The 26,626-nt window shown below is 37.8% G+C and overlaps 1 protein-coding gene across 8 annotated transcripts in view; it reads right to left on the minus strand.

Moving 5' to 3' along the window:
- Positions 1-1,009: 1,009 nt before the first annotated feature.
- mtmr3 (myotubularin related protein 3) overlaps positions 1,010-26,626 on the minus strand; it is a 101,698-nt gene continuing 76,081 nt past the window's right edge. For 3 of the 8 annotated variants that reach the window (XM_087262985.1, XM_087262983.1, XM_087262984.1), the window contains 7 exons: positions 23,818-23,988; positions 19,468-19,613; positions 16,351-17,674; positions 14,423-14,533; positions 11,722-11,810; positions 7,848-7,874; positions 1,010-2,213 (listed from right to left, as the gene is read on the minus strand). In XM_087262985.1, coding sequence (XP_087119111.1) covers positions 2,042-2,213; positions 7,848-7,874; positions 11,722-11,810; positions 14,423-14,533; positions 16,351-17,674; positions 19,468-19,613; positions 23,818-23,988 — 2,040 coding nt within the window. In that variant the 3' untranslated portion in view covers positions 1,010-2,041. 8 annotated transcript variants of the gene reach the window in all.

Here is a 26,626-nt window from a genome sequence, read left to right on the forward strand (position 1 = left end):
GAGGAGCAACACCATTCAACTCAACGCCATTGTACAAATAGTTCTCATTCTGAACAGAAAAAAGCTATTTGGGAAGACATGAAAGCAAGTTATTGACTTTGATAGAACTAACCTCCAAAAACTGATCCGATTTATTCAAAAAGTCAAAAACTGGGAAGCTGAATAAAAAAAAAGTGAGAGTGATTTTGTGCGTCCAATTTCTTTTTCCATTAAACTCTAAAATAATTTTTTTTTTTAAAGTTTGAGCTTTAAAAAGTTCTCAACACTTCTCTCAAAAGTTGCTTCAAAACCCTTTATAATTCTCGTTCTGCACTGAAAAAGACGTTTGTTTGGGGACGAAATGAAATCAAGTCTTGGAGAGAATTATCCTCCAAACGTGATCTGATTTATTCAAAAAGTGAGTAAAATGTGAAGCCAAACAAAAAAGAAAAGCATGACTGTGAATTTGTGCGTCTTTTCTCCGATCTCTTCAGTGCAATGTCTTCCATCAACACTGATTATCCTCTGTGAGTGGACGATTTGTCAAGCTTGAACCACAATTAAAAAAAAGTTTTCATTATTTACCTGGGGTTTTGCCATTTCGTGGCTATATATATATATATATATATATATATATATATATATTTTTTTTTTTTTCCATTTGTTTTTCTTGACTTTCTTTCAAGCTCTAAAAAATATAAGAGGAGCAACACCATTCAACTCAACGCTATTGTACAAATAGTTCTCATTCTGAACAGAAAAAAAGCAATTTTAGAAGACATGAAAGCAAGTATATGAGAATTAATCTTCAAAAACTGATCTGATTTATTCAAAATTGAATAAAATGAGAAGCAAAAAAAAAAAAGAAAAAAAGAGAGTGATTTTATATTATATAATTATATATATATTTTTAAGTCAGAGCTCTCTCAACACCTCTCTCAAAAGTTGCTTTGAAATCCTCTATAATTCTCGTTCTGCACTGAAAAAGACGTTTGTTTGGGGACGAAATGAAATCAAGTCTTGGAGAGAATTATCCTCCAAACGTGATCTGATTTATTCAAAAAGTGAGTAAAATGGGAAGCCAAACAAAAAAGAAAAGCATGACTGAATTTGTGCGTCTTTTCTCCGATCTCTTCAGTGCAATGTCTTCCATCAACACTGATTATCCTCTGTGTTGTCAATTGTCAAGCTTGAACATACAATTCAAACAAAAAAAAACTTGATAATAAATAAGAGTCGAGAGCCAAAATATCAAAAACACCATCTGGGGCCCAAACGCAGCATCGCATACAACATTTCCATCCGTCTGTTTGGACAAATGAACGAAACGCAAAAAATAAAGAAATACATTTACAAAAAAAAAAGGAAAACAAACCCCAAATGGCTACAACTGGGGGACAAAAACAACACAACTTATAGTTGGTGACTAATTTAGTGAGCCACTATTCAAGAATTCTATACAATTTCTCATCTTAAATGCTATATGTCTCATTCGTATATCATTCTAATATATTATCTCATTTGTCTCGCATTTATGTTACAAAAAAAAAAACGCTTTAGTGAGAACGTCGCGTCTAAAACCAGCAGATCTGAAAGACAAGAGCGCCCTCTAGTGCTGACGTCACTTCCTGTCAACGTGTTTTGGAATAACTAACCAATAGTCTGTAGTAATAATAATAATAATTCGATGCGTTCTGAAGTCCGAACGCTGTGGCATCCAGAATCACATGTGCAACCTCGGAAAAAGAAACGAAAAATGAAGCCAGGATTATTATTTTTTTTGTAGGGGTCTCATCCCAACAGCACCGTTCACACTGATAAATCTACTTTCTTGTGAGATGACGAGGGAAGAAAAATCTTGCTTGGAAAAAAACAAAACAAAAGTCCCTCTATGCAGCAGGTACAGGACAAGTTTCATCGCAAAAGAGTCTGATCCGCAAACGCCAGCTCCTCCTGCCATATATATATATATTTATGTATATACACATGATTCCCTTTCCTTTAGGGCGGGAAAGAAAGCGCTTGGGTCTCTTTTTTGGGTTATTCTGCTGGCTGCCGTGGGTCAGTTGGAGCTGGCGGTGATGGGTTTGTCCAGCTCCAGGTCCAGAGGGGGCGCTGGCGGCTGCAGATTGCTGAAACACGACCTGCACACTCGACTGGGCTCAAACAGCTGCTGGCTCGGCACCGGGATCTTCTGATCGCAGCAGCTCCCGCAGAACACGTTCCCACAGTTCCTGCACACCACAAATAACACAACATAGTTAGTGCTTTCTGTAGATTTGTAGACCTTTAGTGTTTAAAGCAGAGCTGCCTAGAATAAGACATTTTATTTCCTCAAGAATGTAATAGTATTGTGGATATAACTAAAGTTATATACAGTCACAGCGTAAACGAGTACACCCTATATTAAAAATGAATATTTCTGTGCATTTCAAAGTGGACATACACTCACCGGCCACTTTATTAGGTACACCTGTCTAACAGCGCAAATTCATAATCGGCCAATCAAATGGCAGCAACTGAATGCATGTAGACATGGTCAAGACGATCTGCTGCAGTTCAAAGCGAGCATCAGAATGGAGAAGAAAGGTGATTTAAGTGACTTTTAACATGGAATGGTTGTTAATGCAAGACGGGCTGGTCTGAGTATTTCAGAAACTGCAGCTCTACTGGGATTTTCACGCACAGCCATCTCTAGGGTTTACTGAAAAGCTATCTAGTGAGCTGCAGGTCTGTGGGCGCAAATGCCTTGCTGAGGTCAAAGGCGAATGGCCAGACTGGTTCCAGCTGATAGGAAGGCAACAGTAACTCAAGCAACACGTTGTTAGAACCGAGGTCTGCAGAAGAGCATCTCTGAACACACAACACGTCCAACCTTGAGGCAGATGGGCTACAGCAGCAGAAGACCACACCGGGTGCCGCTCCTGTCCGCTAAGAACAGGAAACTGAGGCTACAATTCACACAGGCTCACCAAAATTGGAATGTTGCCTGATCTGATGAGTCTCGATTTCTGCTGCCACATTCGGATGGTCGGGTCAGAATTTGGTGTCACAACATGAAAGCATGGATCCATCCTGCCTTGTATCAACGGTTCAGGCTGCTGATGGTGTAATGATGTGGGGGATGTTTTCTTGGCACACTTTGGGCCCATTAGCACCAATTGAGCATTGTGTCAACACCACAGCCTACCCGAGTATTGTTGCTGACCATGTCCATGCCTTTATGACCACAGTGTACCCATCATCTGATGGCAACTTCCAGCTACTACCATGTCAAAGCACTATCAATCTCAGACTGGTGTCTTGAACATGACAATGAGTTCACTGTACTGAAATGGCCTCCACAGTCACCGTAACTCAATCCAGTAGAGCACATTTGGGATGTGGTGGAACGGGAAATTCGCATCATGTTTGTGCAGCTGACAATCTGAAGATAAAAGGGGGTCCAACCCAGTATTAGTAAGGTGTACCTATTAAAGTGGCCGCTGAGTGTATATTTTGTTATTTGTAGTACATTTTTAGCACATAATTATGGCACATTTCCATTTTGAAATTAAAATAATAATAAAATATTTTTGGACTGATTGAATTGAAGAATAAGTAAGACTTATGGCTGCATGATAATTGACAAATACTGACAATGCGATTTTTTTGTTTTTCTGTGATTATATATTATGATATGAATATAAAGTACTTGAATATCTCTATTTGGAAAGACTAAATAATGTTAGACTGAGATAATTTCATAAAATATAATAAACAAATTGCAATCATAGATGGATAAAATATGGTAAAAAAATTATAAAAATGAAACCATATTATTTATATTTTTTCCAATTTGTCTAATAATTAAGAATGCATTAAAACTGAATGCACCGCATAATTTTCTTAAATTTTCCACTTATCAATATTACACTAATGATTTGATCAAAACTGAATATCAACAAAGCTAAATAATACTAATTTATTTACTTATTTATTTATTCTATCCTTCAATAAAATTGAAAACTAAAGTAAAATAGTAGCATACCTGATATGTATCATCATCTGATAATGATCATATACCTAGTAAAGTCCGATTTTAAAAACTAACGAGAAAAATGTATTATTATCATGTATTAATTTTATAAAGATCTAAGTTCATACAAACTAAACACTGATTTGATAATAATTATTTGCATTTTAATTTGATGTATATAAATTACATATTTAAATATGATAAATATTCATTAGAATCTTATTTCAAATTTGGGATAAACTGATAAGATATTTTTTTTATCAAATGCAAGCAAAATTATTATTTCAATATAAAAAAAAAACTATTTTGACAATTCATTAGAATAATCATATTTTAAATGTACTGATATAAAACATTTTTTGGAAGAAACAAAATATCTACATGAATTAATTACATAAACAATACTCAATCAAATCCTGAACAGGAAACAAACAGTGTTAAAGTGTCAAGGGTGAAGGGGCTTCTTCAGGTCTGGATGAAACGAAGGCCAGAAGCATGCAACAAAACAGACAATTGATCACAAACCAGAGGTGCATCAACAGATGAGCCATATGCTGCTGTGTGTTACACACAAAACACACACTCATGCAGCCCTTAATGTGTTACCAACACACACACACACACATGCACAACTGCACGGACAGAGAGAAGAGAGCTTTACAATCAACCTCCACTTGACTTTTAAACTCCACTGCACTTTCCAAAGTGGAATACGATCAGACAGCAGGTACATTTCACAAACTATCAACATCATTAGCGCAAGCCTCATTTACAAACCAGAGCCGGTTCTGTATGAACACATTTCACATGTAAACAGAGGAACTAAAACCTTTCACAAAAGGGAATAGCCGTAAATGTCTAAAATGATATGTATAGTCAACGTAAAGTGTATAGACGTGTATAGTTGTCGTTTTCAACGATAGAAAACATGTATGAAACACTGAAGTGGGTTCACAAATCTATAAAAGCAGTTTTAGCAAGTACAACTAATTTCATTTATTGCACTTCTCTGTGACATGGATATTGCACATGCTATTATCGTGATGATGATATGTTTTTACATAACATGCAGCTCTAATTTGTACCATTGTATAATGGTCTTCACAGTAGGGCCGCACGATATTGGAAAATCTGAAATTGCGATATTTTGTTTTGCCACAATAGATATATATAAATTTTTAATATATAGACATACTGTACAGAAAACTTTATGGTTTTCTGTAAAGTATTTATGTACAGAAATTGAACAATCAAATGTTAAATAACATGTTCTCGATTGAATAAATAATAATATTTTTAAATAATATCTTAATGGGCGAGACAGTGGCGCAGTAGGTAGTGCTGTTGCCTCACAGCAAAAAGGTCGCTGGTTCGAACGTTTGGCGTTTCTGTGTGGAGTTTACATGTTCTCCCTGCGTTCGCGTGGGTTTCCTCCGGGTGCTCCGGTTTCCCCCACAGTCCAAAGACATGCGGTACAGCTGAATTGGGTAGGCTAAATTGCGTAGTGTATGCGTGTGTCTGTGAATGTGTGTGTGGATGTTTCCCAGAGATGGGTTGTGGCTGGAAGGGCATCTGCTGCAAAAAAACTTGCTGAATAAGTTGGCGGTTCATTCCGCTGTGGTGACCCGGGATTAACAAAGGGACTAAGCCGACAAGAAAATGAATGAATGAATGAATAATATCTTTATCTTTCAATCTTTAATAAATAATTTAATCCTGCGATGGGATTATTGCAGATACACTAATTGCGATATCGATGCTTAAATGATATACAGTGCATCTGTAAAGTATTGATAGCACATTTTTTATGTTACAGCCTTGTTCCAAAATGGATTAAATTAATTTATTTCCTCAACATTCTACACACAATACCCCATAATGACAATGTGAAATATAGAGTTTTTGAAATTGTTGCAAATTTATTTAAAATAAAAAAGCTGCAAAATCAGATGTACATCAGTATTCACATCCTTTGCTCAATACTTTGTTGCCTTTGGCAGCGATTACAGCCTCAAGCCTTTTTGAATATGATGCAACAAGCTTGGCTCACCTGTCTTTGGGAATTTTTGCCCATTCCTCCTTGCAGTACCTCTCAAGCTCTATCAGGTTGGATGGGAAGCGACGGTGTACAGCCATTTTCAGATCTCTCCAGAGATGTTCAATAGGATTTAGGTCTGGGCTCTGGCTGGGCCATTTAAGGACATTCACTGAGTTGTTGTGAAATAACTTCATTGATATTTTGGCATTGTGCTTTGATTCATTGTCCTGCTGGAAGATGAACCGTTGCCCAGTCTGAGGTCAAGAGCACTCTGAAGCAGGTTTTCATTCAGGATGTCTCTGTTCATTGCTGCATTCATCTTTCCCTCTATCCTGACTAGTCTTCCAGTTCCTGCTGCTAAAAAACATTCCCACAGCATGATGCTGCCACCACCATGCTTCACTGGCATTAAGGCTGATTTATGGAAGTTATTAAGGCTGATTTATACTTCTGCTTAAAGCACGCGCATGCTACGGCGCGGCCTCTGTGTGGACACATAGCCCTCTCCATGGCCATCGGCGTCGTTGACGCGCATCTTTCAAGAAATGTAACTACACGTTGCAACGTTGCGTATCGCAAGTTCTGTGATTGGTCGGCTTGGTAGCGCTGATAAGTGTGGGTGGGACCAAAAGCCATGCAAGCCAGATGGAGCGATTGTTTACAAGTGTGGAGTCCCGTGAAGGAGCTCCGATGGAAAGTTTTGTTTTGTGTTCACCTCATGGCTAAAGTTGCTGCACGTCCGCCGGTTCCTGCCACAAAATGAACCACTTGTACATTAAGGAAGCGTTCAAAAAAAAAAAAAAAACACCAGCGAAGAAACTCGATACAGAGGAACATATACACCTCACTTTTGGCAAATTCCAGGTGGGGAGTGGCTTCCTTCTGGCCACTCCACCGTACAGGCCTGATTGGTGGAGCTCAGACAGAGTGAACATCAGATTATTGATCACCTCTCTGACTAAGGTTCTTCTCCCCCGATCACTCAGCTTAGATGGTCAGCCAGCTCTAGGAAGAGTCCTGGTGATTAAACATCTTCCACTTATGGATAATGGAGGCCGCTGTGCTCATTGGAACTTTCTGAGCAGCAGAAATGTTTCTGTAAGCTTCCCCAGCCTCGGAGGTCTACAGACAATTCCTTTGTCTTTATGATTGGTTTGTGCTTTGACATGCACTGTCAACCCTGGGAGCTTATATAGACAGTTGTTTGCCTTTACAAATCATGTCCAATCAACTGAATTGACCACAGGTGAACTCCAATGAAGCTGCTGAAACAGCTCTAGAATGATCAGTGGAAACAGAATGAACCTGAGCTCAATTTAGAGCTTTACGGCAAGGGCTGTGAATACTGATGTACATCTGATTTAGCAGGTATTTTCTTTGCATTAAATTTCAAAAGTTTTTTTTTCACATTGTCATTACAGGGTATTGTGTGTAGTTGAATGTTGAGGAAATAAATTAATTTAATCCATTTTGGAATAAGGCTGTAACATAAACAAATGTGGAAAAAGTGAAGCGCTATCAATACTTTCTGGATGCACTGTATTCTTCAGTCCTACTTCACAACAACTTTTGGTGAATTTATTGCATCCTTACTCAATAAAAGTACTAATTTCTTAAGATGAAATTCACCTGCAAAAAAACAAAAGATGAAATATAATCCCAGTACAGATCTACCCCTCAACACTAAAAAAGAGAGTCAATCCTATGGAGATCTGGGGGTGAGACGGGTGTTTTGTTAGCTCACTCAGAAGCGATGCAGGGTTAACAGGACGTACAAGAGCCTGAGAAGGACACAGAGAGGGCAATTCTCACCAAACCTCCTCCATTCGCTCCTTGCCTCTGTGGTACAGGAGGAAAAAGCAGCTTTAACTTCTAGGAGTTCATATCTAACCAGAAAACAGCTGAAGGCTTCACTGGCCAAACTCTAAAGCCGCTTTCTAATGCCAGAATACATTGAAAAATGGCAGATGGAGATGAAGACCGCAAACAGGACTTTGCTACAGAAAAGAACTTCAGAAAGACAGTCTGTCTGTCACAGTAATGGTCCAAGCTATTACGCAATATTTGTGAGCACATTTGGATGCTTCTTAAAGCATTATTTCACAAAAAATGAATAAATATGTATCGGGTTTATTCACCCTCAAGGCATCCAAGGTGTAAATGACTTTTTTCAGTCAAATCCAGTTGAAGTTATTTTGAAAATTAAGTTGGGCTTGTTAAGTTTTTTTTTGCAGCTCTAAAATGGCAAAATGCAGCTGTTTTTTATCTGGTGTATACATTTTTATTATGCATGTAAATTACATATTTAAATCAAATAATACATTTTGAGAATGATTACAATTATTTAGTGGTGTAACGGACCACAAATCTCACGGTTCGGATCACATTATGGTTCTCTAGTCACGAATCGGACCATTTGTTGGATCAGCCAAAAAGAGGAGACAAATGTAATTTGCTTTCCATTTAATATAAAAACAGCTTTGCAATACATTTTTAGTTTTAACAAACAGAACTGAGAACCTGTAATGTAATTTAAATTAAAACGAAGAAATAATCAGCCGAATAAAAAATAAACTGTAAAATATTCAGAATTATAAATTCTAAATGTAGAAATCTAACATTATAATTTGTAGAGCCCATATTTATTTTTTACTCCCATTTTCAATAAATGATTCAGTTTTTCACTCTTAAAACTTGACTGATTGTCGCCACCTATTGGTTAAAGAATGTAATTGCTGCCTACAACTTTCATTTTCGAGCATTGTTAAATGCATATGACGGTGATTTTAATCTTTACCATAAACATCAGTGGTTTCATCTAAACTATAAACTGTTTTCCCAGTACTTATTTGACTGTAACTTCAGAACTAACTCAAAATACTTAAGACTAAGGATTAGGTTGAGTGGGTGTTGAGATCCTTTAATGATTAATCGTGCAGCTTACAATGAATGAATTGAGTCAGGCTAAGAAACCCTCCACATCCCGAATAGCCAACCACAACTTCTTCCATCATCATTATATTTTACAGAAAGCCTATGAAATGCTTTCATACATGTGATCTGAATGACACGAGAGGCGATCTCTCTGTGATTGTAAAAAAAAATGTTTTAATCCGCGGGTCATGTGTGTTCTGAACTGATCATGGTTCAATCATGGTTCAACCGTCTGTTACCCCCCTAGAATTATTCATTAGAATCGTAATATTTCATAATGTAATACGTAATATTGTAACATTTATTTGATGCATGCGAAATTACATATTTCAATAGATTAAAAACGAATTTGGAGATTTTTCAGCTCTAAAATGACAATTTTTTTTATTAGTGGTGTAAAAGAATTCCAATAAAGGGCATCCTTTATCCTCTTCTCCATCTTTTGAGGTCAGTGTTGCCAGATTGGGTGGTTTTTGAATTTGATTATGCGGGTAAAATTGGCATAGATGGTCTAACAAAACTTGGGCGGTTTTAAAATGTAAATTTTATCTGCAACTTATTTAACCAAACATAACTGTGTGCTCCTACTCTATTCAGTTAGTAGTCTCCAGTGCATAGCACAAACTGGTAGACCAACCCGCAAGAGGTGGTGAAGGAAAGCTGTATCAAAATCTGACTCCCCAGACAAATCTGACTCCCTGATTCCCTTATCGTGCACGCGCATCACGCAGCGCCTGCAGTTACATTCACAGCGATTTATCATGACACATTAATCAATCATTTTTTCTTCAACTGACAGTAAGAACGAACATAAAAGCGTTGTCTGATTAACAAGCAGCACCTAAATAAAATCAAAAGAATTTAAAACAGCAAATGGGACGATAATTTGTTTAATTTAGTGTCAATTTTATTCAACGTACAGCAGGTTATATTGGGTGCAATTTTTAAAAAGCACAGTTACTTAGTTACTTTTATAATGATGTAATATACAAGTTACTTTTCCTAGTAATTGGTTACATATATAATGATGAATTCAGTAACTAACTCAGTGATGAGTTATTAGTAACTATAACTAATAACTTTAAGTGCCTGATACTGCTTGTGAGTGTCCATTTCTGCTACTATTAAGAGACCCTGTAGATGCTAAAACAGATCGTTCTGCTGTTAAAAACTAATAATCAGCTGATATTTACATTACTCAAATAAGAAATTTCATTCTGTGACTCTCAGTTCTGTGTTCCCACATTAGTGTTGTGATGTTTACTCAAGAGTGTTCAGTTGCCCATGTTGAACCAGTCTACACAGTTGGGTAGTTTATTTAATCTGCAGTGTTTACAAATGTTGCGGTAATGAGTTTGGAACCAATCACGAAACATTTCGCCAAACATCTCTGTTTACTGAATGACCGAAGGAATTTTAGAGGAAAAAAAACAACAAAACAAGGTCCTCAAAAGAAGTGAAGGAAAGTCAACGTTAATGTATCTGACTCTAGAAGAGGTGCATGTTGAGAAACAAGATAAATTAAGAGAGATGAGAATTGTGTGGAGATGTATGTTTATATATATATATATATATATATATATATATATATATATATATATATATATATATATATATATATATATATATATATATAATTTTTTTTTACACTTTATTCGATTAAGTTAAGCACTTAATTTTTTTTTATTTAGACAAAATGATTGTTGCACTAACTGGAGAGAACTTTTTTTAATTGTTTTTTACTTGTGACAATGATAATATAAATCTATTATATTCTATTCTACACTACCTCACAAAAGTCTTGTCGCCAATCCAACTTTTAGGAACCACAAATAATAACTTGACGTCTAGTTGATCATTTGGTATCAGAAGTGGCTTATATGAAAGGTAAAGGCCTCAATATTACGCTTATTTTACCACAATAAAATATGATCATGCCTTGATTTTAAATTATTTAATTAGGACAGTAAAGTCTGACTTTGCTTAGACATAAGTCTTGTCACTGAACAGAAATAATGTCCAGTATAGAATATAAAGTCATGCTGCAGTGGAAACAGAATGAATATTGTGTCTGACTCCATCATGAGCTTGGAGGACTGCATCCATACATCTCTGCAATCACTCAAATCACCTATAAGTAAAGTCATCTGGAATGGAAAAGGAAGCGTTCCTGCAGGACTCCCAGAGTTCATCAAGATTTTTTAGATTCATCTTCAATGCTACCTTCTTCATCTTACCCCAAACATGCTCAATAATGTTCATGTCTGGTCACTGGGCTGGCCAATCCTGGAGACCCTTGACCTTCTTTGCTTTCAGGAACTTCGATGTGGAGAAAGAAGTATTAGAAGGAGCGCTATCCTGCTGAAGAATCTGCCCTCTTCTGTGGTTTGTAATGTAATAGGCAGCACAAATGTCTTGATATCTCAGGCTGTTGATGTTGTCATCCACTCCGCAGATCTCTCGCACAACCACATACTGAATATAGCCCCAAACCGTGATTTTTCCTTCACCAAACTTGACTGATTTCTATGAGAATCTTGGCTCCATGTGGGTTCCAGTAGGTCTTCTGCAGTATTAGTGATGATTGTGTTGCAGTTCAACAGATGATTCATCAGAAAAATCTACTTCTACCACTTTTCCAACAATCAACTAGAAGTCAAGTTATTATTTGTTGCTCCTACAACTGGGATCGATGACAAGACTTTTGTCAGATAGTGTATGTGTGTCAGTGTGTGATGTTGTCTTGTTTTACCTGCAGTGGTGCTTTCTAGTGGCCAGCCAGAATCCTCTCTCACAGCCGTAGCACTGAGCAGCCAGATGGTCCGGGTACCACCGGGTCACCTGAAAAAAAAAACCCAACATTAGGCTCTAAATAAAGAAACCAAAGTCTGACATACACATTTAGGACTGTTTGTTGAGGATACAGATTAAAGGGTAATACTTTAGTTTAGGTCACAATCTATTTATTTAATTGTGTAAATGTGTGAAAATTAATTAGTTTTATTCAGTTTTTAAATTAATATCAGAAATATTATTATTGACAAATATGAAAATGTTCATATCATTTATTCTCAATACAGTTTGTACAGTCATATTTTCTGTCTTTTAGTAGATATATTTTTTAAGAGACTTGCTTTGTTTACCAATTAAGTAGATGTAATTAGAGTTGCATTGTAAACATTAAATAACAGTTTAAAATATATTATTTTTGATTTAATATATTAGGTGTTTAGTAATAATACTCCCTAAATCATTGCACACAAAATTCTGTGCAGAATTAGCAAAAAATCTGTCTGCTGATTCTGTCTGTCCCTAGTTATATTACCAATGTTGGGTGTAATTATGGCCTATTTCTACTGAGTGGTACGGTACGATACGGTTCGGTACGCTTTTATGTCCGTTTCCACTGTCAAAAGGTACCAAAAAGCAAAGCATACTGTTACGTAGCGGATGCACCTCGCTACGCACATAAGGTTAAGGATGACCGCTGTTAAAAGAGGTCACCCGGAGTCAATGTTCCTTTTCCCCAAGCACTCACACACACAGGCCAAGTTGTCAAAAGGGATAACAGATTTATTAAACAAATATATCAGTATCAGAATCAGGGAACAAACAAGCCAAAACAACAAACAAAACAAGGTACGATTCCTAATATTAAATTTCTTACCTAACCCGAAAATAAAGTTCCGTAAATAAAACATACAATTCTACCCTCCATAACTATCCATTAAACATGAGAAAACAGGACGATCAACCACCGCTAATGCAAGTTACCATCCTATTACCGTATTTAACAGAGTATCTCAGCAGATTACTTTGGAAAAAGGTTTCAGACAGAAAGATATCACTGCCACACAGAGAACTCAGAGTGATCTGCTCACACACACACAACAGCGAGGGGAAACAGGAAGAGAACTCGATGAGCAGCGCCAACAGCGTGCTTTTATAACTGGTGCCGCCCCTCTCACAGCTGCACCTGATTTCCGCTCATGTGGAGAGAGAGAAAGTGACAGATAATAGAGCAGAGGTGCTCAATCCTGTTCCTGGAGATCTACCTTCCTGTAGATTTCAGTTGCTACCCATTTCAAACACACCTGCCTGTAATTATCAAGTGCTGTTCAGGTCCTTATTAATTGGTTCAGGTGTGTTTGATCAGGGTGAGAGCTGTGTTTTGCAGGAAGGTAGATCTCCAGGAACAGGACTGAGCAGCCCTGTAATAGCGGATACAACACACACAGGAACAATACTCACTAGCATTGTCAAAATATTGTTACTCAATATGTAACACATACCATACCACTTTTTGGATGCCCTTTCCAAAGGGTACATAGCACAACAAAAGGGAACCAAAAGGCGGGAAAAAACGTGCAGCTGAATGCCATTGGTTTGAAAAGAATCGTCACCAGCTCATACACAAGCCAGGAGAATTAAAACACAGGAAGCAACATTTTTTAATACACAGCCGAGACATTACATCGTAATTCTATATACATATAATAACAAGTCATGGTCGGCCCAATCTTAAATAAACCTTGTCATCTTCTAATGAAAAGCCACAAAGACAAGAAGAACAGAATCTGCATGTGTCCTGTTGTTATTTACAAAACCGTCTAAATCAGGGGTGTCAAACTCAATTCCTGGAGGGCCGAAGCCCTGCACAGTTTAGTTCCAACCCTGCTCCAACACACTTACCTGTAGGTTTCAAACAAGCCTGAAAGACTCAATTAGTTTGATCAGGTGTGTTTAATTAGGGTTGGAACTGAACTGTGCAGAGCTGCGGCCCTTTTGGAACTGAGTTTGACACCTGTGGTCTAAACTAAAGCGGTTTCATCTTCTCCAGAGAGCTTGCATGAACTCACCGCACGTCTATATTAGAAACAACAAACTTAAGCTCATTATAATAATGTGGGCGTCATTATTGAAGTGCTTCTGGCATCCTTTCAGAAACAAACAAACGCAAGAGGGAAGTGCCAAAAAACAAAGGAGCAAATGATTCTTTCAACAACCTAAAACATGAATAAACTGACATGTTTAACTATTATCATCCCCTTTTGGACTATTATGAACTGGGAATGACGGAATTACTCTCTAACAGAGGTTACATGTGCTGGTGAAGATTAAAGATGCAGATGAGAGGTTTGCTCTGACTGCAGGTACCATTGGTACCCTTTGGCAGTGCACACACAAGCCTGATAAAGGAGACCCGTACCGAACTGTACCATACCACTCAGTGGAAATGGGCCATTAGTTACAAAGTAACTAGTTACTGTAATTAGATTATTTTCGGCAGTAACGGATTACTTTTCTTTTTCGGGTAATTACAGTTACTTATAATGTACTTGTTTAAATACTCTATATAAATTCAACAGTTCTGGATAAATCAATTAAGAGAAGCAGAGTAATTCGTTTATCAAGTAGATTGAAGATGCTTGAAAAACAATGAAAATGCATACCTCAGTGTCCTGCTTGTCCACCTGTTCCCAGCTGGCCTCAGAGAAGAGTTCCGTGCTGCAGCGCGACAGACAGTTAGGCTCCAGGTTGAAGTCAGAGTCTGTGATTGAGGTCTGACAGAAAGATGGAAAACAACCCATCAAACATGGTTAAACAACCCAAACCATCTAAAAAACTGTGTGCCGCTCACAGGGTTAAGAATAGGGTTGTCACAATACTGGAATTCGGTACCGATTGGTTCTGAAATTTTAAAAACGTCCATTTCCTGCTAACATTTGAGCGCTGTTGACCACGTTCTTAAGCAGCGCTGATTTACCATTGTGTTCATGTGCTCAGCAGAAATGACTGTGATTGGCTGTGAAGCTCATCATTAAATTTAGATAAATGCATAACATAAATTTATGAATAAAATTGATCACTTCTCTATATTCTAAAGTAATTTGTATTCATATAGTGCGTTTATCATGTATGGCCATACACCAAAGTGTTTTACAATCATGAGGGGGGGTCTCTCCACACCACCACCAGTGTGCAGCATCCACTTGGATGATGCAACGGTATATTGCATTTACTATAATTGCAATCACAACAAATATGTGATATTTTGGGCACCCCTAATGCGGCATAGTACAAAACTAAATATAACAATCTCTCATATTTGGTTTAAATCATTATAGTTTTATTTATTTTGCAAGAGGTGTGTAAACTGTACCTCAGGTTGATTTTGCAGAGTGTCAGAAAAAATAAAAATTATTAACTAAAATTGCCAATTCCTGCTTATATTTTTTGCCAATTACAGTTTACATTAAATAGATAGTCCTCCCAAAAATGAAAATTCTGTCATCATTTATTCACCCATCACTTGTTCGAAACCTTCTTTTTAAAAAAGATACCAAATGACAGAGAATAAACTATGAGGTAATTAAATTTTGGGTGAACTATAACTAAATATTAGATTTATTCATATCTAAATAAAATAACTGTAATTAAACTTTAATTTAATAACCACCCATTTGAACTAAAAGTTTAATAATGCATAATACATCATTAAGTTGCATGTATAACACTGATAGTAAACCCAAAAATGAAAGTTTTGTCATCATTATCTCATCCCTCAATTTGTTCTGTTCTGTTGTGCATAAAAAGATACAGCTATCAAAATTATTCACACTCCTGTGAATTTTATTCTTATCAAAATTTTCCCAAACTATGTGTAACAAAGCAAGGAATTTTTCACAGTTTTCCTATAACATTTTTTCTTCTGGAGAAAGTCGGATTTGTTTTATTTCGGCTAGAATAAAATCAGTCTTTATTTCTTTAAAAAACATTTTAAGGTCAATATCATTACCCCAAAAAACTGTTTAACAACAAGTATGACAGAACTTTCATTTTGGAAAACAGAGTGAGTAGGGCTGCTGCTAGGGCTGATTGCATTAAGCATCGCATCAGTTGAATTTGATACCACAATCTGTTAGAGAATGTGTATCTTTTAAGCCATTTAAGTATAATTTTAAGAAATGGCTTCAACATTAGCTTCTTAATAATCAACATTGTGAACTCTAGGCGTTTTGATATAGTTGCTGTTTCTTATTCATTTGAGTATTGCATTTAGTTTGAATTTGTATTTTTATTGGTATGGCCTTTAACATATAGCTAAGGAGCCACCAATGAAAACTAGGCTAAATTGGGTTCATTTACGTTCTTGGGGACCGTTGATTGATGCAGTGTTTTCTATCTTACCCATTCATTACAGGTTTTTGAGATTCTTCAGTTCTGATGATTTGATTCATGTGTGTTTGCATGGGACAGGTTAAAAATGTGTAGCGTTAATGTTGCTACAGAAACAGGGTTGGGAAACACTGAATTAATGTACACTGTCCCTTGTTGCGAAAAATAAATAAACAAACAAATAAATAAACAGACTGCTCACCACTTCATCTCCGATGTCTCCGATGAGCCGCAGCATCCCAGCAGCCTGGTGGCTCTCCAGCCGACTCCATAGCTCCTGAACCTGCCTCTTCAGAGCCTCCACCTCGAGCTGGTGTCCTGCCTCGATCTGCCGCAGCCTCTGCTGGATGGCGTCCGTGTGCAGGGTCAACCCATCATCATCCAGATGGCTCCTGGATGAGGATGATGGAGGCTCTGGAGGACTGAAGCTCGGCCGGCCCAGAAACCCCAAATGCAGGCAGCGATGGTGGGAGCAGGTGCCCCGTGCATGGAGGGTCAGAGAGCCACAACTGGCCAGCGAAACCTGCCGGCTAAGTGTGGCTCGTTCTCCGTTTGTGCGTGGCATGGAGGGCTCGGGATCGGGCGAGTCTCCGTTACACATGGGGTGGAGGAGGTCAGTGGAGGCGGGCGGAAAGGCACTGAGAGACGCCCGTTTTGGGGTGTTGTTTAAAGTTCTGGCTGCTGTGCGTAGACCCTGTTTGAGGCACGATGATTCGGCGAGGGCTTTGAGAGGGGGTGGAATAGATAAAGGTGCCAGGCTCTCTGGTCGAACGCCCAAATCCTCGGTCAGTGTCTCTGTGGAGCTTTCAAGGAGTGAAAGACGTTTTTCGGCTTGCTCAATGGATGGTTCAACTCCATGGCCATTGGTTAGATCCCTTAGGCCGTTGGGAGTTAATATAGTTGGGTTGCATGATGAATCGTCCTCCTGTGTTGTACATTTCTCAATTTCTTCAGAGTCCTGGCTTTCTGAAGTATCCTGGCTGAGAGCTGACGATGCTTCAGAATTGCCATCTTCCGAACAATGTCCGTTAACATTCCCGTCTTCAAGACTTTTACTCTCTAGATCGTCCTCAGTTCTACCTTCCTGTGCAATATCATCAGTCTTTCCATTTACAGCAGAGGTTTCATTAGGCTTTGCGACACTGCGAGTATCAGGTGCAGATTCATCTTTCGTGGCTTCCTGGAGAATGTTCTCCATTTGGCCCACAGCCACACCAACTGTTAGCTCCGCCTCATCAACCCCATCTATCATTGGCAATCTGACATCCTTAAGCCCCTCCCCATTCTCTGTGCCCCCATTGGAGAATGTTCCCATAATCCCCACCATGGTTTGTCCGTTGACCCTTTCATCTGGTTCTGGAGATGCAGCTCCATCAGTCCCAGCCCCAATGTTGAGCTCCAGAGACCTGCGATGGTCCTGCCATTTCTCATTCAAACTTGGGTCACTGGAACGTCGATTTGATGTTAGTGGATTTCCAACTTCACAAGCACTGGGCAAGTTATCAAACGAGCGAGTTTTAGGACGCCTGTGAAAAACATAAACAAGAGTGCGATTTAAAGTCAAGCTGAAATGGGACTAATAATTTTGTCCCAAAAATAGTTTTTAAAAAATTAAAAACTGCTTTTATTCAAATCGAAATAAAACAAATAGAACTTTCTCCAGAAGAAAAAATATGATCAGACATACTGTGAAAATTTTCTTGCTCTGTTAAACATCATTTGGGAAATATTTAAAAGAGAAAAAAAAAATCAAAAGGGGGCTAATAATTCTGTCTTCAACTGTGTATATATATATAAATATATATATATATATATATATATATATATATATATATATATATATATATATATATATATATATATATATATTTATATATATATATATATATATATATATATATATATTCATATATATATATATATATATATATATATATATATATATATATATATATATATATTTATATTTATATATATATATATATATATATATATAGAGAGAGAGAGAGAGAGAGAGAGAGAGAAATTGAGAAAGAGAGAGTATATATAGTAACAGCTCCTGCTGTTCTGAAGTCTGAAGCTGCAGATGTGAATAAATGGCGGAAGAAAGTAGTTCCCAATACAAAAGGGTTTTAGACTCTGTGTTAGATTTTCTTTTTTATGTACAAGATTGTGTCATTGAACTGTTGTATAAATGCAATATCACACTCGTAGCAGTGTGATATGGCTGTGTATCAGGACTGCTACTCGAGTGATATTGCTCATATATATATATATATATATATATATATATATATATATATATATATATATATATACATATATATATATATATATATATATATATATATATATATATATATATACATATATATATATATATATATATACATACACATTTACATCAGACAATCCAATACTTTTGAGGCATTGTAACAGCAAGGTTTAATCCACTGTATCAAAAGCTTTGGAAAAGTTGATAAACAGGGCTGCACAATGCTTTTGAATGTCCACGGAACCAATATATAGTACAAAATTTTTTAATTCCATACATGCAGCATATTCATTAAGGGTAATGTATAGTTGAATTCCTGTGAATTTCTTTTTCTTTTTCAAATATTTCCCAAACGAAGTTTAACAGAGCAAGGAATTTTTCACAGTATGTCTGATAATATTTTTTCTTTTGGAGAAGGTCTCAATGTAATTCAATTCTACATTGATTCTGAGATGATCAAATTACATTTCTCTTCTCTCTTGAGTCACTTCTAAGGGTAGTTTTTAACAGCAGATGGCGATCTAGGATAATTTTTAATCATACACTCAAATGCTCATGAAACAGAGGGCTTGTGTGTTTTGGTGAGCCATGCAAGTTGGCTTTAATGTGTCAAGATTAATGTAAACGCAGGTCACTATGAACTCTTGTAATTCACTGTAGTATTGATTCTTATATTATTTATTAATGATTATTTTAGGGGTTAGTATCAGTTTAAAGTCTCATCTGAAAGATAACGCTCACTGACAGTATAGTGTCCCCTTCACTATACTGGGGCATTAGGACCCACACAGACCGCAGGTTGAGCGCCCCCTGCTGGCCGCACTAACACTACTTCCAACAGCAACCTAGTTTTCCCATGTAATCTCCTATCCAGTTACTGACCAGGCTCAGCCGTATAGAATAGCGAAGCATTTTGAAACTCTCAGAAATGATGCAGAATCGATTTCTTGAACCATTTTTCACCATAGCTGTAATGCACATTAAGATATTATGAATATAAAGAACATGAATGTTTTGCTGTATGTTTACATGTCATCTAGTTACCTGCCCAGGGGCTGATCCTCAGGGTTGGCACCGGGTGCAGGGTAAGGGGCACAGGAGTCATCTGAAGGGGTCGTGGGTGAAGAGCTGGGAAGGTAAACTGCTGTCCACAACATCAGATTGCGCACGTGACACACAGGATGAAGCACCTAGTAGAAACCAGCAGATACAAAAACTGTTAATAAATATCATTTTAGTGAGCGGCGCGGTGGCGCAGTGATAAGCACTGTGGCATCACAGAAAGTAGGTTGCTGGTTTGAGCCTCGGCTGAGTCAGTTGGTATTGATTTGCAAGGGTTTCCTCCGGGTGCTCCGGTTTCCCACAAAAATCCAAAGAAATGCACTATAGGTGAATTGGGTAAGCAAATTTGTCCGTAGTGTATGTGTGTGAATGAGGGTGTGTGGGAGTTTCCCAGTGTTGGGTTGCAGCTGGAAGGGCATCATTCCGCTATGGTGACCCCTGATTAATAAAGGGACTAAACCGAGAAAAAAAAAATGAATAAATGAAAAATAGTGAATGTGAACAAATACAAACACAGTACTTTAGAAGTATTTAAATGTTAGATAATGTTTATAGGTGGGCATAGATTATTTTTTAATCTAGATTAATCTCACTGTAATCTTGGAATTAATCTAGATTAAAATGGCTCATTTGAATTCTGCCAAAGGCATTCAGAATATGTGTGCTACCCAAATAATAGGTCTTTGAGAACGGGTTTCTCAAGCCAGGTGGCGCATTAGACTCATCTCCTGTTTCCAAAATGCATCAGAAACTACTTGAGAAACTGTTCTACTGTGATAATTGGTGATGAAAATAAATGATGTTCAATATGACGTACTTGTGTTTAATAACTGTTTATTCAGTAAAACATGAATTTTGCACTGTAGGCTTATATATATCGATTTTTGATGACCTTAATCCGACTAAAGTCATAATTGAACTAAACAGAAATTGAATTAAGACGTGGAGTAAGCAGATATTAGTGGCATTATTGAAGTAAACACTGCAATCAAACTATTACCGTCATGTAGGACTTTTTGCCATACTTTCCGACAAGGTCCACACACACAGATGTCAGTAAAGGACCGCAAAAAATTATTTCCATTTGGCGTGTGTTATTAAATTCCATAACACTCTCACCAGTCCTTACTCCTTATTTGCGTCTAATACCCCAGTTTTATCACGGGGGCATAAATAAATTGTTCATGAGTGAATGTGAAACTGCCAAACGGCAGTTAAAGTCTCCTAAAATTACAGGAAACTCTTACATGAAAGCACTTCACATAAACACCTTAAATATATTATTGTCTGTTAAGGCAAATAAGTAGATTACAGATGTCCATATAAATGTAGTCAGTGGTGTCTTCAAAGTAAATGAAAGATCCAGAAGGGCATTCTGCTGATTTGATTCAGAAGGGCACTTTTTTTGTCAGAAGCTCACTGGTTTGACTTTCTTTTACCGTCATTCATTTCAAAAAGCACCTGCTCCATTTTATTTGCATGTTTTACTCGAACACATACACTCTAGAGGTGCCTAATAGTTAGATGTGGAGCTATCATTAATCAGATTCACTCTAGTGAACTGTATCCATGTTAGCACGTCATGTTTGATGTGGTAATTTTACAGTAGGAAAACACACAGGTTCGAAGACTCGTTCTCGCCACCTACTGTGCAATTCGGCCAGGTATATCCGCTCTAAAATATCAAGGTGAAAGTGATCATAGCTTGCGTAGAATAGACCCAGCTCCCAACCCAACTTTGAGAATAGATTAACGGCAATATTTCTTTTAATCGCCTGATAAGAGTCTTGCGTTAACACAGCACGTTAACGCAGATAACGGCCCACCACCAGTTTATATTAACATCTTATAATAATATTGAACATTTAGAACTAATACACACTTTACCTAATATTATAAACAAAAGAGAAACACATTTGTTGATGTATTAATAAACATTAACTAAGAATTCGTTGTAAAGTATCATCACAATTATTAAAACTGAAACTGATCGAGTTTAGCAACAACAACTACAACAACAGCAAGCAGAAAAACCCTGACAAGACACAGTGCATTATTAAAATTTATGGTTCTACAGTGGTATATTAAAATCCTGAAATAACCCTACTCACCAACAGGTTTGTTTGTGCTTTGTGAACTTCTGTAGCTTTAAAAGACAGGAAATGAAAGGACAGGCAGCTCTGAGTCTCTTGAGCATTAGAGAGGAATGCAAGCATGAGCTCTGAAGCCAGTAAATGCCTCCCTTCAGGTTCACTCATGACACAAAGGTCAAATGAAACTATTACAAAACAGAGGTATGAGTTATGAGGCCAAGGCAGCCGAGGGCTATCAGGAAAGAAAAATACTTGTAAATGGGGGCCAAAAGGTTTTAGCTTATCCACGATGAGCCACTTCCAAAAAAAAAGTGTTAGACTAGACTGCTTTCATAGTTAATTCATGTGGTGAAATTATCAGTATTATTTGTTAAACAGCCACAAAAGTCAACTTACATGCCGTTTACATATCATCATTTTGAGAAGTGGTCATAAGTGAGGCATGTTAATACACTGGATAACAGTGGTTTGTTCTGTTATGCTTCTCATCCTCTCATTCAGTATTCACCTGCTTTCTTGTGCCTATGCGAACAGGTATTTTAACAGTTGAAATTTTATAAATAAGATCAAATTTGCATGCATATTGACAAACGGTCATAAAATGTAATTCTTATCGGTAGTGGCTACCCAGCACTGCAATTTAAAAATTATTTTCAACCAGCTAAAGTGGCTATTGAGTGTGACTATCTAACCGTCACAGCTGAAATCTACCTGCAACCGCAACTGTCTCGAGGCACAAGGCTGGGGAAGCTTACAGAAACATTTCTGCTGCTCTGAAAGTTCCAATGAGCACAGCGGCCTCCATCATCCGTAAGTGGAAGATGTTTAATCACCAGGACTCTTCCTAGAGCTGGCCTGCCATCTAAGCTGAGTGATCGGGGGAGAAGGGCCTAAGTCAGGGAGGTGATCAATAATCCGATGATCACTCTGTCTGAGCTTAGCATTCTTCTGTGGAGAGAGGAGAACCTTACAGAAGGACAACCATCTGTGCAGCAATCCACCAATCAGGCCTGTATGGTAGAGTGGCTAGACGGAAGCCGCTCCCCGCCTGGAATTTGCCAAAGGCATCTTAAGGACTCTCAGACCATAAGAAACTGAATTCTCTGGTCTGATGAGACTCAAATTGAACTCTTTGGAGTGAATGCTAGACGTTACGTTTGGAGAAAACCAGGCGCTGCTCATCACCAGGCTAATTGCATCCCTACAGTGAAGCGTTGTGGTGGCAGCATCATGCTGTGGGGATGTTTTTCAGCAGCAGAAACTGGAAAACTAGTCAGGATAGAGGGAAAGATGAATGCAGCGATGAACAGAGACATCCTGAATGAAAACCTGCTTCAGAGTGCTCTTGACCTCAGACTGGGGTGATGGTTCATCTTCCAGCAGGACAATGACCCAAAGCACACTGCCAAAATATCAATGAAGTTATTTCACAACAACTCGTCGAATGTCCTTGAGTGGCCTAGCCAGAGCCCAGACCTAAATCCTATTGAACATCTCTGGAGAGATCTGAAAATGGCTGTACACCGTCGCTTCCCATCCAACCTGATAAAGCTTGAGAGGTTCTGCAAGAAGGAATAGGCAAAAATTCCCAAAGACAGGTGTGCCAAGCTTGTGGCATCATATTCAAAAAGACTTGAGGCTGTAAATACTGCCAAAGGTGCATCAACACATATTGAGCAAAGGATGTGAATACTGATGAACATCTGATTTTTCAGCTTTTTTATTTTAAATAAATTTGCAACAATTTCAAAAAAACTCTTTTTTCACATTGTCATTATGGGGTATTGTGTGTAGAACTTTGAGGAATTAAATGAATTTAATCCATTTTGGAATAAGGCTGTAACATAAAAAATGTGGAAAAAGTGAAGCGTTATGAATACTTTCTGGATGCACTGTGTATTATGTTCATATCTATTTGCATATCCCTGATTATTAAGAGCAACCTGTACCGTATGTTCATCTATGTGTTAATATCAGATTCTAGTTAATACGATCTGTAAATATTACCCATAGTTTTCTATAATTGCACTTTATAACGCATGCCTGTATCCTGCACTTGCTGCTATTCCACCTAGACCTAAACTGCATTTTGAAGCCTTGTACTTGTACATGTGTAATGACAATAAAGTTGAATCTTATTTAGTTTAATCTAATCTAAAGAGTAGTTGTAAAGCGCTGTATAAATAAAGTGAAAGTAAAAGTAAAAGAAAGCAGAAGAGCTTGAGAAGAGGTGACATACGGTCTCTGAATGTGAGGAGTACAGCATGTTTCCGAAGGAGCGGTTGGCGGCTCTGAGGAGAGACCAAACAGAGCAGGTTCTCTCCTGGATGCGTCTGTCTTCTCTTTCCTTTCCGCTGTTACACAGGAACGTCCCGAACAGACACGAGTATGTGTGCTGAACTAGCTTCACCTGAACACACAATGCAAAAGCATTTAGAAATTGCTCAACACTTAGTACAAGACACTCATTTAAAGGGGATCTATTATGCAAATATCACTATTATAAGGGGCTTAAACACAATAGTGTGGCAGCAGTGTGTGAATATAACCAGCTACTAATGATTAAAATTTATTAATTATTTTTTTTTATCAAACTTAATAAAAAGAGTCTGCAGAAACACTTTGATTGACATTCTCCCTTTGTACATGTCATCAGAGGCGGGAAAGCTCCACCCACTAGTGACTATCTCTCCCTTATTAGCATAGGACATTAGTCTTTGAGTTTTTGAATTTGCCACTATGCTCAAATTTAACCATTTGTAGCTCCGCCCTCTTTTAAAAAAAAAAACACAATCTCATTTGAATTTAAAGAGGCAGGCACCAAAACGCCACAATTAGGATTAAAGACGGGTTAAAAACGGGTCAGTTTCAAAGAGTAATAAAACATTATTGTGGTATTTTGAACTGAAACTTCACAAACACACACTAGGAACATCAGAGACTTATTTTACATCTTGTAAAAACGGGCTTAATTGGTCCCCTTTAAAGGTGCCATATTATGTAAATCAGGATATTTCCTGGATATATTCTTTTTTTTTACGTTAGCCACGTCCCAAATGGCACACTATACACTATCCACTCATGCACTATGTACTTACGCACTTACACACTCAACAGGATAGTATATGTATGTAGTGTCGTCCCAAATGGCACACTAATGTTTTTTTACTAAGCGGAAATTCAAACCGTTTCCCTGATGACGTTTGCAAATCCGTGAAATAAACGACCAAATTATTAAATAATACCTACCGTGAGTATATCCGCATTCACCATCGGGAGGCGCTATAATCACTCTCGTGGGAGAATTTTGCGTTCACCATCCAAAATAAAAAGTTATCCAACATGTGCGCCTGATAGCTCCGCCCCTTCCGCTATGTAAGCAAACCTGCGATCGTTAAGTGCGTGAAGTGTCCATCATTACACACTTCATTTTACCGGCTGAATGAGTGCATCATCCGGGTAATTAAAGTGCACTTATTATTTTTAGACTTTTCAGTGTGAACACACTAATTACACTATTTATACTACAAAATGGCGTAAAATAGTGCATAAGTATGCGATTTGGGACGCAGCTGTTGTTATGTTGACAGATCCTGAATGGCGGTGTCAGTCTGTGTACAGTCATAAAAAACAATGTTTACAGATGTTTAAAAAAATGGAGCGTTGCTTAAAGGAGTGGTTCTCAGCCAGCCATCTGTTCACAGCTCTTCATGCAAAAAGTGGGATATACAGATTATAAATGTATTCAGAGGATAATATATTCACGACCACTCCAAATATGGTCAAACCCGAGCTTTTGATGCTAGGAGTTATTTCTGGGGTTATAAATGAGCATATACCAGTCAGAATTATTAGCCGTCCTGAATTATTAGTCCTCACTGTTTATTTTTTCCCCTAATTTCTGCGTTTTTTCAACGCATTTCTAAACATAATAGTTTTAATAACTGTTTTTTTTTTTTTATCTTTGCCATGATGACAGTACATAATATTTGACTAAATAATTTTCAAGATACTAGTTTTCAGCTTGAAGTCACATTTAAAGGCTTAACTAGGTTAATTAGGCAAGTTAGGGTAATTAGTAGGGATGTAACGGTATCAGAATTTCACGGTACGGTAATACCTCGGTATGAATGTCACGGTACGGTATTTATTGAATCATTTACAGGAAAAAACTAAACTTATGAAAATACTCCAAAAAACTGCCAAAAGTGTCAATGACATACAAATTAGTCATCTATCTGTAAGCTTTGAAACAGGAACTTCAATTTTAATAACAAAAAACTATTAAACCATGTAAAAAAATTAGGTTCCAATTTAGTAGTGTTGAAAACTCATCACATTCAACATTTAATCACTCACTCACTTGGATAGAGATGGGTTTAAAGGAAAATTATCATATAAATATAATCTGGTAAAAGCTGGTATCTCTGGGTATTTACAATGTCCCCTGCAACAGAAAAAAACCCTCTCATTTGGGACTGAGGTTTCTGGGACAAGAGAGATATGACTTGGCCCAGGTTGACAGCAGTGGGTAACGTTGTGCATCGTCTTTCCCCCACTTGAGAGGACAAACCATGAGTGAGATAGAGATCTCATGTCTGCATCAATCTGAACAGTGTGCTGTGTTTCTGCAGTCCCCATGACTGTTATTAGTCCTCTTCCCCAACTTGCAGGCACGTGCACACACAGGGCTCAACCTGTGCAGTGCACATGCCCTTTTTAGTCTTGGACAGAAAGTTCCCTTCCAAAATGATCAAAAGTGCCCCCGCGACGCGACATACCCTCCGTCCCTGCTTTACAGTACGTGCGCGACAACACAGCTGATAAGAACTCGCGCGACAACACCGCTATTCAGTACGCGCGCGACAACACAGCTGATAAGAACCCGCGCGACAACACCACTATTCAGTACGCGCGCAGCGACAACACCCGCTTTAGGGTTTTCCAGCTCTTTTTGATCCCCGCTTCTAGCAGCACACTCCATTTCCGCATTACTGGATCTGTAGCGAAAACAGAGCGCAAGGGATTATGGCCAAGCCTGGGCTGAT

The sequence above is a fragment of the Danio rerio genome, chromosome 8 (assembly GCF_052040795.2).
Source record: "Danio rerio strain M-AB ecotype USA chromosome 8, GRCz13ab, whole genome shotgun sequence".
Lineage (NCBI taxonomy): Eukaryota > Metazoa > Chordata > Actinopteri > Cypriniformes > Danionidae > Danio > Danio rerio.